Source organism: Pieris rapae, chromosome 24 (genome assembly GCF_905147795.1).
Source record: "Pieris rapae chromosome 24, ilPieRapa1.1, whole genome shotgun sequence".
NCBI classification, from domain to species: Eukaryota; Metazoa; Arthropoda; class Insecta; order Lepidoptera; family Pieridae; genus Pieris; species Pieris rapae.
Window position 1 is genome coordinate 4,159,061 of NC_059532.1, and position 13,117 is coordinate 4,172,177.

The following is a 13,117-nucleotide window of genomic DNA, read 5'->3' on the forward strand; positions in this document are numbered from 1 at the left end:
CACTCTTGGGCGCTTTAAAAAAAAATGTTTCATATCTTCTTTTTTTCAAGATTAACATTAGATTAGCATTTTACATTGTCACGATTAGCATCGCGTTTACGTTACGTTTGTGTGAATTATGACAACCGCATGTCAGAAACGTTTTCAATTTGACATGTCAGATTTGCGTCATAACAGAGCATCATCAATATGACAGACAGCCGAATAAAGAAAACGCTAAAGATTAAGAAAACACTTTTCAAATACACGATACAAAAATAGATACAGTGATTTTATTCTTGAATTTCCCTGTTTCATCTCTCATCATCATGACCTGTATGTGGTGGCTCCACATCGGCGTGTTCCTCTCCTTGATTTTCATCGTTATAATGATCACCATCGTGACCAACTCCACCCCCCATCAGACCCTGAAAAAAAAAATTTTCTTTAGATGTATGAAAAATTCCAATTACACGTTGCAGACACGCTTCGTAAAATTTTAAAGGCATCGTTTGTGGACTCAGTTTCCACACTTAGACTAATTTTACAGGCATTTATGTTGAACCGCGTTTCCATTATGCAAGTACTTGCATACAAGCATGCATTTATGATGTCACATATGTCTGCAAGTGAGTTGAATTGGAAACACGTCTTTGTACAACTTGCAGCTAACATTGATTTAAGTTTTTAATGGAATCATTTGTCAATCACCTGCCGTCAATTTTTAGTCGGTAAGGTGAAGTAAAACATGCTTTAAACCCAAAAAGGTCGACAGAAGGCCTACCTTCTTGTCTATTAACACATTGAATGCCTTAACAATGGATACAAAGTTATAGCCGATAACTGATTCCATAGTTAACAATTTTTATTTTATCCGTTCAAATCTTTGTACCTATGGAAAATGTGACAACCGGTAAATAAATTATGAGAACCGGCATTAGACCTCAAACCTACAACGACTGTTAGACACAGATTATATTTGCCTATTAAGAAAAGAAAACCATACAGAAATCTGCGTCCATGTAAGTTGTAGCAAGGTTTTTCTATTATGCATAAATTCGTAAATTTCTTTTGCACATTTTGTTGCAATTTGGTTTGTTTCCTAATTAGAAATTATGTATTTAGATATATTATAGTTTCCAAGACATCATACTATACCTATTAAGCAATTACAGAAGTTCTACATACTTCTTTGACGTTTGTCAAATTTACCTGACAGCACGAACATAGGAGACAGCTGAGACAAGCCATGCATGAAGCACAGCATGCCATATCTGCGATTCCAGGCGTTGGTGGTGATGCTGTGGAACAAATTTATTTATTTATATTTATTTATTTCCAGTAAATTTTCCTATCTTAACAGTTACAACTAATGCGATAGAATTCCATTATATTACCCACACCAACTAACAAACATTAAAAAATTAAACTTAAATTCCTAAATCTTATAACAAACAATATATCAAGCAACTCTTGTGAACTCAGCCAGCGTACAAACAAATAGGTCCACCTCAATGGAAATTTTGTTAATGATCTGTATTGCTCGCGTGAGTGGCGCTTTGCTAACCAAGTTGGAATGTGCGCGCGGTACATCCAAAAGCTTAGACGTAAGCCTCAGGTTTCTACTTGATACCTGTAGACCCAGTCTCTCCATTATATCCGGATTATGCACCCGACCCGTAAGTATTTTAAATATAAAAACTGTCACAGGTAACTCTATTCTGAGGCGTAGCTGGTCGTACCCCACCATACCCATAAACATGTATAATTTTTCGTAGTAAAATATATAATCTATACTAATAATATAAAGAGATAGGAAGTGTTCATCATCGGTTGTGCACAAATGGACTTTCTATTTGCGCATTTAATATTCGCTCGGACGCGTCCGAAACGGACGATCGGAACGGACAGTGCAAAAAAACATCCTGATGAAACCGGCTTGCCGATCAAGTCGACGTATGTCAGGCGCAGGAGGCTGATCAACTACTTGCCTATTAGATGGACAAATGATCATTTACTTAATTGATCTGAATGTAAAATTCGTTAAGACATATTATATTCTTGCATATTGTAAGCATACATATTGTTATAGGATTAATAATTTAATTTATTAAGTATATAACTTAAGATTATATGTTTACGAGTTGTAAAAAGTAAGTTAAATGTATCACCCGGCGTTGTTTGTATGTTTTCTTGGCTGGCCACGTATTTACATGAAATCTGACCTAAACTGGACGTTAAACTTGAAAAATTCTATATAGATAGTTAGACATATAATTATATAATTATATGTCTAACTATCTATTAGTAAAACTTGTACAAAAATCTGTTCGGTGATATTTTATATAAAACACATATTAGACATAGGCATTTATGACAGACAGACAGATATAGACATGGCACGAGTAGGTAGAAGTGACGCGCGAACACATTTCATTCTATTGGTGACTGCAATTAATTACGAGCTAAAAAACTAAACAATTATATATTTAAATCTTCCTTAGGATTTAGACTATCGATTGATGGAGACTATATAAAAATCCGTTCTATAATTTTTCAGAAAAGCCCGTTCATATCATTGACATTCGCACCGGTAACAACAAACCAACCTTGAAAAATTATTTACATTAACATATGAATCATCATGAGTTTATCGCGCACCACAGATATATGGTGGAAAACTTGTTTTAATACAATACGAGCGGACTCGAAAATCCTTATAGACACAGGTCTTACAAAAAAAAAATCTAATCGTAAATCTCAGCGATTCTCGAATGCACTTGACGACAAAAAAAAATCTGTTTCGTGTTTCTTACCGTTGAAACCTTCTCTAAACCACAAATATTTCCAAATTATCCAAATCTAGCCATTCTCGAGTTTTAAGCCGCGTTTCCATTCAATTAACTTGCATACAAATTGCAAGTTGCATGCAATCTGTTTCAAACTTACAACACTCAAGTGTGTTCATCTGCAAGCAATTTGCAAGCGCTAGCGCAATGCGCAGAGAAGTGTGCAGGATTATCTTGTAAAAATTAGTATTAAAAGGGATACAAAGACAAAAATAAAGTCTTTATTGAAGTTATACTTCTTTTGGCGCGATGGATAAAACTGATGAGAGTGAATTTTTACGATGCGCGCGCACACCGACACCGAAATTCGACATCGTAAAGTTAGGTCTAGGTGGCTTGGAAATCGACAATTCAAGTTGTATATTCTACTTATGTATATTTAGAACACGTGTTTCGTAACAGTACAATTATACAGTGTGAATAAATAAATATTATTTTGGTGTTTTTTTAATCAATTTCATATACGACGGTGATAGTATTTACTAATAATTTATTTATTTAAATAAAATCTTTTTGATTAATTTTAATATTTATCGTTAATTACTACTGCATTTTAGTTATTTTTTTCCCATACGTGAAAGAAGTATAACTTCTAACGCGTGTACATAAGTACATACACTGTTTTTTTTATTTTATTTTAATATTTACCATAACACATCTACTCATGATAAACATTGTACAACTAGGGAACTAATTTGTATGCCACAAAAAAATTGTATGCAAGCTGCAAGTTGAACAAAATCGTGTTTCCAATTCAACTCACTTGCATATAAGTGACGTCATACACGCATGCATGCACTTGTATAATGAAAACACGGCTTTAGCGAGATAAACATTTAATTTTTATTGTAAGATTAACATTTGGTTGTTTACGGAAAAGCGATGGTTATATATTACTTCCGCGTACCGTACTAGCAACACTTGTTGAAATTAAATAACATCTTTTTTATTTTTTATTCATACTTATGAACGTCACAGATAAGATGTTAAATTGATTTTGAATTTACATTTACTAGCAGATCGCAAGGGCTTAGGCAAGAACTAGGAAGAAACTCTCCGCCACTCTTTTTAATCGCCAAATTATTAGTTAACAAATTGTTTGTTTAATACCAAGGATTACGATCATTTGAATAATCGTTAAATTTATAAAAAAACTTTATTGATTAATTAAAACGTTTAACTAGAGTTTTGTTTTTTTTTTACAGAATAATATAATAAAATCATTTTTACATTGGAAAACCGCTGTGATTTGTTGTTACCATAGCAGTCTTGTTTAGGAGCGCGACAAATGTATATAAAAGTAGTTTTCCAATTTACTTTTAATGTTTTACATTAGGCTATCTAATAACTGACTAAAGATGAAGGTAGCGAACGCCTCAACCTACTCTCACCATAGACATTATTTACTGTCAAAGTACAGAAGGCCTCAATTTCCTAAATCTTTTTTTTTTATAGAACAGGGGGCAAACGGGCAGGAGGCTCACCTGATGTTCAGTGATGCCGCCGCCCATGGACACTCTCAATGCCAAAGGGCTCGCGAGTGCGTTGCCGGACTTTTAAGAATTGGTACGCTCTTTTTTGCCACGATTGGAAATTAAACGGGCTTTATTATTATTATAGTAGGGGAGCCCAAGAGGGGATTTCTGGATTTACTCAAGCGCGGCAGATTAATATACAGGGTTATACCTTGTACCCGGTTAAGTACCTCCACCAAATATGAGGCCCATATATAAGGCCGCCCGTGAAGGATACAGGATCAGATTAGTAAAAAAAAATTGATCATCAGACATTCTCGAGCGCGTCAGATTAAGGTAGTGTGAGTTAATCACATCCTAAAAAGTGTATATTCCACTAATCTGACAATTTGAGAGTGACGTAAAGAGAGGGGAGGGCAGCAAAGTTGTAAAAAAAAACGTCATCTTGACATTCTCGAGCGTAGCTAATTTTTTTTTTATGTTGAATGAAATAATTCAAGAATATTGAAAAATATATAATCTGACGATTTCCGCAAGCCGAAATAACAAAATTTCGTCCATAAAGTTCGTGCGATAAACGCGTGCGGCTGCGTGATGCCTACATTTCCTTCTCCGCGTTTCCCTCAAAATTAGATTTCATGTGAATTTGAACCGATTCGGACCGATAGATTTTGAAAAATCTAAAAAAATAACAATTTGTTTTTTTGAAAGTGTTTTTTTGCAATAACTTTTAAACGGCTTTATCCATCCACTTCAAAAACTAATCCACCTTTAAACTTGAAAAACGACGTCGATCGCCACCAAACTGGTCAAAATCGGTTGATTCGTTCGAGAGATATCGTGAACGAAAGAAAACCGAAAAAAGTGTTTCTATCACATAACTTCGACATTTCATATCGGATTATCGTTTTTGAATTTTAAAATATAATAAATAATTAAATAATTAGAGCTTAAAAAATGCGTCGATCACCGTCAACCGCGGGAAAATTACTTGATCCATTCAAAAGTTTTTGGGGTTTGAAAATTTCAAAAATAGTGTTCTATGAAATAGTTCTATCAGACTTTCGAGCTGGGAGAACTCAAACGCATAGAAATATTATTTCTTTGAACTCAGCGAGCTCATAAGTACAATTTTAAGCGCCCAGGAATGGAATTGCAGGGATGGCCTTTAGGGTGAACCGTTTTTCTAATATTTTTTTTGTCAGATCAGGCAAATCCCTCTAGATAATCGTCAGATTATGAGACAGTACGTTTAGAATATAAATCTGAACCATATATATCTTAATCTGACGCGCTCGAGTATTTCAAAATGGCGAATTTTTTTTGCACATTATAATAATGGCTGCGAGTTTGCGTCAGATCGAAATCGTCAGATTATTGAATGAGAGCTTTTTTTTTGGTGCACTTAACACCCCCTTAGAAAACCTGACGCGCTCGATTAAATTTTTTTTTTTCATTTTTAACCCTTACGTACAACCACCCCCATGCAAATGATCAGATTAACATACGTACATTATTAAAAATACGTAGGACATTGATGCTATTAATATCTGACGCGCTCGAGTATGTCCATGCAACAGTTTTTTTTTACATATTTAAATATCTATAGCCGCTTTCCCCACCGATGAAAAGGTATATATCATATAACATTTTTTTCTTCTTATCATCTAAGCTTTGCAACCCAATAGGTCTCCACGACGCTCGAGTAAATCCCCATTTAGCATCGTGGGCTCCCCTACCATTATAATCATTATGTCTAATTTTGCTTAAGAGTTAACATTCAATTAAATTGGACAACAAGTGTACTAAGGATTAATTAAGACAGCGCTGAGTACGACTTCCGAATGTCTTAGATTTATAAGAGATTCGCAACTCTTAACTAAGCGAGTTACCTGGATATCCCGACCCATGTCCAGGATACCCAGGGTAACCCTGGGCTGGGTATCCTGGTCCCCCTGGGTATCCGGGCTGTCCCTGCACTGGATATGGGTAACCAGGAGGTGCTTGTTGATAGTTCGGTGGGTATTGCTGGAAGAGAAATCAAATTACTAAAATATCGTGCTGTATTTACAATATTATTAACCTACTTACCAGCCCTGGCTGACCATATGGAGGTGGAGACACATTTGCAGGATTACTTTGTGGACCGGTGACTTGACCTTGAGGATCTGTATGAGCAAATAAATTCCGTGAAATTACTTGTTTCATACATAGGCCTACAGGACGCCCAAAAAGGGCAGCCATCGCCCATGGACATCTTAGAGAGGCTATACTCTGTTTTAACCAATTGGAGGTCATATCCTTCAAGGAAAATCCCCATGTCTTGTGAAGCAGGCTGTGGAAGACTTCCAGCCATCAAGGTGATGCTGATGAAATTTCGAATTGACACGACTCGTACGGTATGGATACGGCAGGAGGGACGAAACCAAAAAAATCTTCAGAACACTCTCCATATTACAGTACTTTGTCTAAAAAATACGCTAGACACAACAACATCTCTTCGTAGAGAAAATCAAGGCAACATTTGATTCTTTTTGAAGTGAAACTTCTTTAGGCGCATGAGAGTAAATTTTTTACGGATGACACATCACGAAGATGTGCAGCGTTTTTGTCGTAGAAAAGAGAGAGAGCAATGGAAAGAGAATGAGAGAGGGAGATCGAGAAAAAATACACGCTATTGGTTGATGTAGTTTTAGTTTTTACATTTACATTTAGTAGTTTCATATTAGAACTTAAGATGGCAATTCTGTCGCAAAACGTCTTGCGCAGATTTTTTTTATTTACGTTATCATTAGCACGTACACAATGTGAAAATAGTGTAGATATCGATATACAAATACATGGAGGGATCATATACTGGTACAAGATCATCTATTGGGGATTTTACCTTAGTAATAATTAATTTAAAAAGAAGTTTCATTTCTGTCATATTATGTACTTTGTACTTGTTTTTTTTAAATGTCCCTTAATGGCCCCATTCAGTCGTATTTTCACTTGTGTTTATTATTTACACAAATGTTTTTGAAAGCCTATAAACAAGTTATACATAAACGAGAATTTCTTACATTATTTTCACGTATCACTTTCTTTATATCCCCCTTCACTCTGACACTAATGGGGCTTCTAAACGGGCCATGTTTTGCTGCAATTGATGGCTGCACTATTGGCAATTAATTTTCCGGCCATCACAAAAATGTTTTAATGCAGATGATGGCCGAGCAATCTATGGCCGGGCCATGTGTTGCAATATGTCAGCAATAGTATGCAGATTCCTAAACGGGCCACACATACCGGCAACAATGGCTGATGAAATCACACTTGTCGCAGCAGCTTATATTAATTTTAAAAGAACAGAAAAAGAAGAGATTGAGGATTCGACCTTACTTAAATAGGAGCGAAACTGTAGACAATTTGAGTCTAGCAGTAATAAGCCTTGATAATAAATTATTCAAGAACTTGGCTAGAATTTCAAAAGGCGACTTTGACTTTCTCTTAAACAAAATTGGACCAAAAATAAAAAGAAATGATACAAACATGAGAACAGCAATACCTGTTTCATCGCCATCACGAGATTTGCGATAACTCTACGGTTTTTGGCAACAGGAGATTTATTTAAAAGTTTTATGTACCTGTTCCGAGTGTTAGATTTCAACTTTTATTCCAGAGGTGTGTACAGCTATTATAGAAGGATTAAAATAATACATCAAGGTAAGTTAACATAGGTTTATTAAATATGTTACTCATAGGTAGTAACTATTATGTACTTTTTAAATTTAATAATAATAGGTATTTAGTAGCAGCATATTCGTTTTTATTTTCGCCAGCATCGCGTATAATATTTTGAGCCTTTTAGTACGTGGTTTTGGAGTAGTATCGACGGCTTCCAAAGTGTCGGTTGTTTCTGATTCTACGACTTCACGTGGGTCAGCACTGATGTCAGTGTGTGTAGTTTCAGTCGCCTGTGAATGCATAAAATTGTTAGTATATCTTTAAGCCTTTCACATGCCGTCAGGACTCAGGAGTAACAGAATGGAAACAAGTTGCAAAAGATTTCGAGGGAAGAAGTTCAATTTATCAATCGATATGATACATACGTAATACAGAGATATGTACATTTATAATGACTAAAATACTTTATTAAAGATACTTACGTTAGAAGTTTTCATTTTCACTATGTAATCCTATATTCGTGGTATTTTGAATAAAGAGAAACGATATCGCATCTTAAGCAAACCACTTTATGTTTTACCGCCAGCACTACCACTTTTCTTCTTTTTCTCCTCATTATTTGCGTAAGTTCTTAGGCTTCTGAATTTTTTGTAAGCCTCGTTACTTGTTATGCCAAACTTTTCAGCGATTTCATTCCATGCATCTTTTTTAGCATTTCTATCTTTGTATGTGCCGGTTTTTATATCCCACAACTCGGGGTGCAAATGTATTTTTTTAATAAAATCAGTAATTGTCTTGTTAGACCAGTAACCATTTTTACGTAGTTGTCAAAATGCAGCTGATCGCAAAACACAGAATATAGCAACAGGCACACTTCACTCATAGCAAACTTCATGTCGCGTAGAAAAGGATACACTATGCCATAACAAAGAGAGTGACTGAAACAACAATAGAACTGGCTGTGCAATATTGCAGTTGAATTCGATAGCCTAGCGATCGTTCGGCAACCCATCGAGGCAATATCGGCCATAAGTGGCTACACAAAACATGTTTGGCTATATGGCCGGGACATTACTGCAATATTGCATCGTGTGGCTGACATTGTTTGCAATGTTGCCGGGCCATGTGTTGCAGCCATCAATTGCAGCAAAACATGGCCCGTTTAGAAGCGCCATAAGAAAGAACGAATTGCAACTGTCCAGATATAGGGGTAAAAAAAAGAAACGTATTACCTACCTTGCCCAAAAGGCGATTGCTGTCTCGAATCTGGTGAGCCTAATGGAGTCTGCCCTTGCCCGACTGGTGTCTGCCCCTGCCCGAATGGAGTCTGTCCTTGCCCAAATGGAGTCTGTCCTTGTCCGAATGGAGTCTGTCCTTGTCCGAATGGAGTCTGCCCGAATGGAGACTGTCCTTGCCCAAATGGACTCTGCCCGAATGGAGACTGTCCTTGTCCAAATGGACTCTGCCCCTGCCCGAATGGAGACTGTCCAAACGGGCTTTGTCCCTGTCCACCAAAACGAGGGTGGCCCTGTCCTGGCTATAAACAAAACATTATTTATACTTATTCAGTACCGATGTTCAGTACCTTCAAACGTATAGGAAGTTAGGTGAACAGTTCCTCCAAACTAAAGCGAGGGACCCGTACCACTGTCTTGAAGCCCCAGTGGCTTTTCTTATGGAATCTCTCTGTTGGTCTGAAGGGCCTTGATAGGCCTTGATAGGCTTAGGCTGTTATGGCGATCGTATCTCGCAGTCAAGAAGATGTATATTAGTTGGAATAACTTCGTGAGTACTGTGGATTCTGCCCGAATGTTCACAACGGATGAACCTAAATAATGATTGAAACGAGTCACACCCGACCATCTTCGTTTCCACCACACCGACGGCTTTACCCTCGCCCCATTGCCTGCTGCATCAGCAGGTCGCGAACAATCAGCCAGCAACAATGGGGCCCTGACCATACTGGTCTATATCCGCCCAGTAGATGACTGGATAACCTTTTCGACTGAGGCGCAAACTAGCTGCTGTGGTCTCTGGTTTCTGCCAGCGCTGTGGAACAGTCTGCTCCTCAGCAAATGCTGAGTCAGGGCTTATTACAGCCGCCACACGCATTACTTATTTGAAACGAGCCGAATGAGAAAATAAATTTTATTATTATTATTATTTTCTTTTTATTGTTTTTGCTATCATCATTTAAATTTTTTTTTCTTTGATTATTGTAATTTTGTGTGGTTATGTGTGTTTTGTTTGTAATAAATGTCTGTCTGTTTGATAACGACGAGATGTCGTAGACTTTGTGTCCCTACAAACTCTATTTGATTCGTACCTTCCATTATTGCCTATTTTTTTGATTTATGATTACATTCGTATTATAAGTTTTAAAGTTTGTTAATCTGGGTAGTTATGAAAATATAATGGAGTTTGGATTGGAGTGAATGCGATGATTAAGCTTCCGACAGGTGCTTTTATTAAGACGTTCATAAATAAACATTTTTATGTTCTAATGTATCCCGTAGAAACGAAACTCAAGTTGTGGAAGTGATAAAGTAACTGTTATATAAATTATTTACTTACTAAAGCATTACCCATTATATAATTCCATTTTAAACGTGAAATTTACAGTTTTTTATTTACATTATTACACAGCTGTCAAATTCGAAATGTCTGATTGACAGTAACAGACAGAAGAATATTCCAATGACAACAAAATTAAATTTTAGTAAGATTTGGAAACCCTTTTAAGTAAAAAAATACCTGTGTCAGGGTTCCCAGCTCTTCCATAAACAAACTTAATTACTTAAAATAATGACATTATTTAACATTTTTAACCTTTTCCTTTTTTGAACCGTTATCACACCTGAGTGCATGGGTAAGTGTGTGGGTGTAAATGTGTGAGTGAGTGAGTGAATGAATGAGTAAAGTGTATTTACAAAGTGGGTCTCAAAACCAGCTCAAACATTGCATAAGGCGTGTTCATAAGCCAGTCCTTTTTTAGGGCTTTTAGGTTGTAGGCGGTGAGAGGGTAGATGTTAAGCAGCCTATTTATTTTATTATTTTTTTTTGTATTATATTGATATTGTTATTTCATTCTCGTATACAATAACAACAGAAATCATTTTGTTTTCGTTTAAGAACGGAATAATGTCAGTGTAAGTGATTTAAAATGATCGTCACAATGCAACAATTGGCAAAACGTGCCGTGGAAATTTACGAAATAAAATCGTGCGTGTCTTTCGCATATATACACAAATATGATCAGGATAGATTTATATACGAAACTACTTGACTGATTTTTAAAATTATTTCACCATTACTATAACTCTGATAAACAAAAGAATATTTCCAAAAAATAAAATGCAATGTAAATGTGTAAAATAATATAAAAATAAGTGTGTTATTGGTAATTGTATTCGTTTTTACAACTCTCAAGCGAAATTAGAGAATTATCACTAAATAAATTCAAAGCCCTCGTTAAAAGTAAATTAACCTATAAAGCTTTTTATAAATGTGACGAATACTTAAATGAACCTAAGCCTTGGGATTGATTTGCTCCAGTTCAAATAATTTGTATTAAAAACTTGGCAATTGAAAAGAGTGGGGAAAGTTTCTTGCCAGTTCTTGACTTCTTGACTTGCAAACTGGTAGCAAATGTAAAATTAATTTTTTTGACGTTCTAGTGTGCAGAAGTGTACTTATTTACCTATATGAATTATATATTTTGAATTTGAAATACATACGGCCAACAAATAAATTTCGGCCGTACATCAAAATCAGTTACGGCCATTAGATCATCCATATGCGCACACGCATCGACTCAATGTCGCTATAACTTTCCACCCTTGCTCAAGGTTATGGCATCGTAAAGATACGTTCACATGATAACCGAAATATTGCGACCGTAAAATCGCATTTTCAGTTCTTACGCAATGTTTTATGCGGTATGCAGGTCGGGATTTAAACACTTCGTAGTCGTAATAATAAAATCCGTTTGAATATATTTTTGTTTATTTAGCACCTCTTTTCTACAATTATCGTGCCCTTATCGATTTCGAGCGATCTCTTCCGTGCAACCACTGAGAGAATAAAATATATCAGACAAGCAATAACTTTAAACACATATAGTTAAGACAAAAGGTATGGAACAGAACAAACCAAGTAAAACACATGGAAACGAGTGTACCTACAATAACAATAAAACGGACAAAAAAAGGATACATGAATCACGACAATTTTAAACAAGATATAATTGCTGAATGGAGAGTACAGATAGTTTATTAACAGTTCTTCTCGTCCATTCTACGCTCTTGATTTGAGAACTGGCAGTAGTACTCAGAAGCAATTAAAATTTGTTTCTTTTTGTGGTTCATTAGTGTATATTGTGTTACGTATATGAATAAATTATTTTGAATGCTGTCTCCGACTATATCTTCATATGTTCCTAGAGTTAGTTCACAGTATATTGTGTATCTTATGTATTTAATATTATATTTATTTATTTAAAAATGAATAAATTTGAATAAATAGATTTCAATAATTTAATTAAAAGAAACGGTAAAAAATGCAAAGCATGCTATTATGGCTGATATTTTTATCTTAACATGAATGCCGGAACGTAGATAAGTCCTAAACTCATTATTTGACGTAAGGCACTTAGCTTAACAATTACTGATTTATTTTTATTTTTATCGGTTTTTTACTGTGTGTTCAGTGTTTCAATTTAGGGAAGGGTAACCAGGGCTACAGCCTCAGGTTCTCTACAAAGGAGGGTTTAAAAAAAAGGTTTTAAGAAACTAGATTATTTTTTTTTAATATAAAAGAAATCTTTATTTATATGTTTCTTAAATACTAATCTAAACAAAACAAAACAAAAAACGGATTGAAGCTATGTAATATTATAAAAGTTATGATTGTAAAAGACTCTACTACTAATCTATTTGGTTTCACAATAAATTGTTTAAACAAATCGACTGAAAACAACTGTTCATTTTATTTGGAAATAATCTAGTGCTCCACTTCTTTGTTGCCCCGAGTCTCTGGATCTAAATCCAGCCTTGTCAGTGTTAAAGATTTTGTGCGGTTTACGTACCACAAATTCATCTATGCGAGTAACGTTGTAGTACAGACCAAAAATCAATATTTCTCAAG

At 35.4% G+C, this 13,117-nt stretch overlaps 1 protein-coding gene across 1 annotated transcript; it reads right to left on the reverse strand.

Moving 5' to 3' along the window:
- Positions 1-264: 264 nt before the first annotated feature.
- Positions 265-10,619, reverse strand: LOC110996102 (glutenin, high molecular weight subunit DX5-like). The gene is made up of 6 exons (XM_045633796.1): positions 10,547-10,619; positions 9,209-9,509; positions 6,395-6,471; positions 6,196-6,331; positions 1,192-1,280; positions 265-407 (listed from the first exon to the last, which is right to left on the reverse strand). The coding sequence occupies exons 1-6, from the start codon at positions 10,559-10,561 to the stop codon at positions 294-296; spliced, it is 732 nt and encodes a 243-aa protein (XP_045489752.1). The 5' UTR covers positions 10,562-10,619; the 3' UTR covers positions 265-293.
- Positions 10,620-13,117: the final 2,498 nt, after the last annotated feature.

Excerpts from the sequence above, each read along its gene's own strand:
- LOC110996102 (XM_045633796.1), bottom strand. Across the intron at positions 6,472-9,208 it reads GCAATCGCCTTTTGGGCAAG|ATCCTCAAGGTCAAGTCACC; the intron begins GTAGGTAATACG and ends TTGCTCATACAG. Across the intron at positions 1,281-6,195 it reads ACATGGGTCGGGATATCCAG|CATCACCACCAACGCCTGGA; the intron begins GTAACTCGCTTA and ends TTTGTTCCACAG.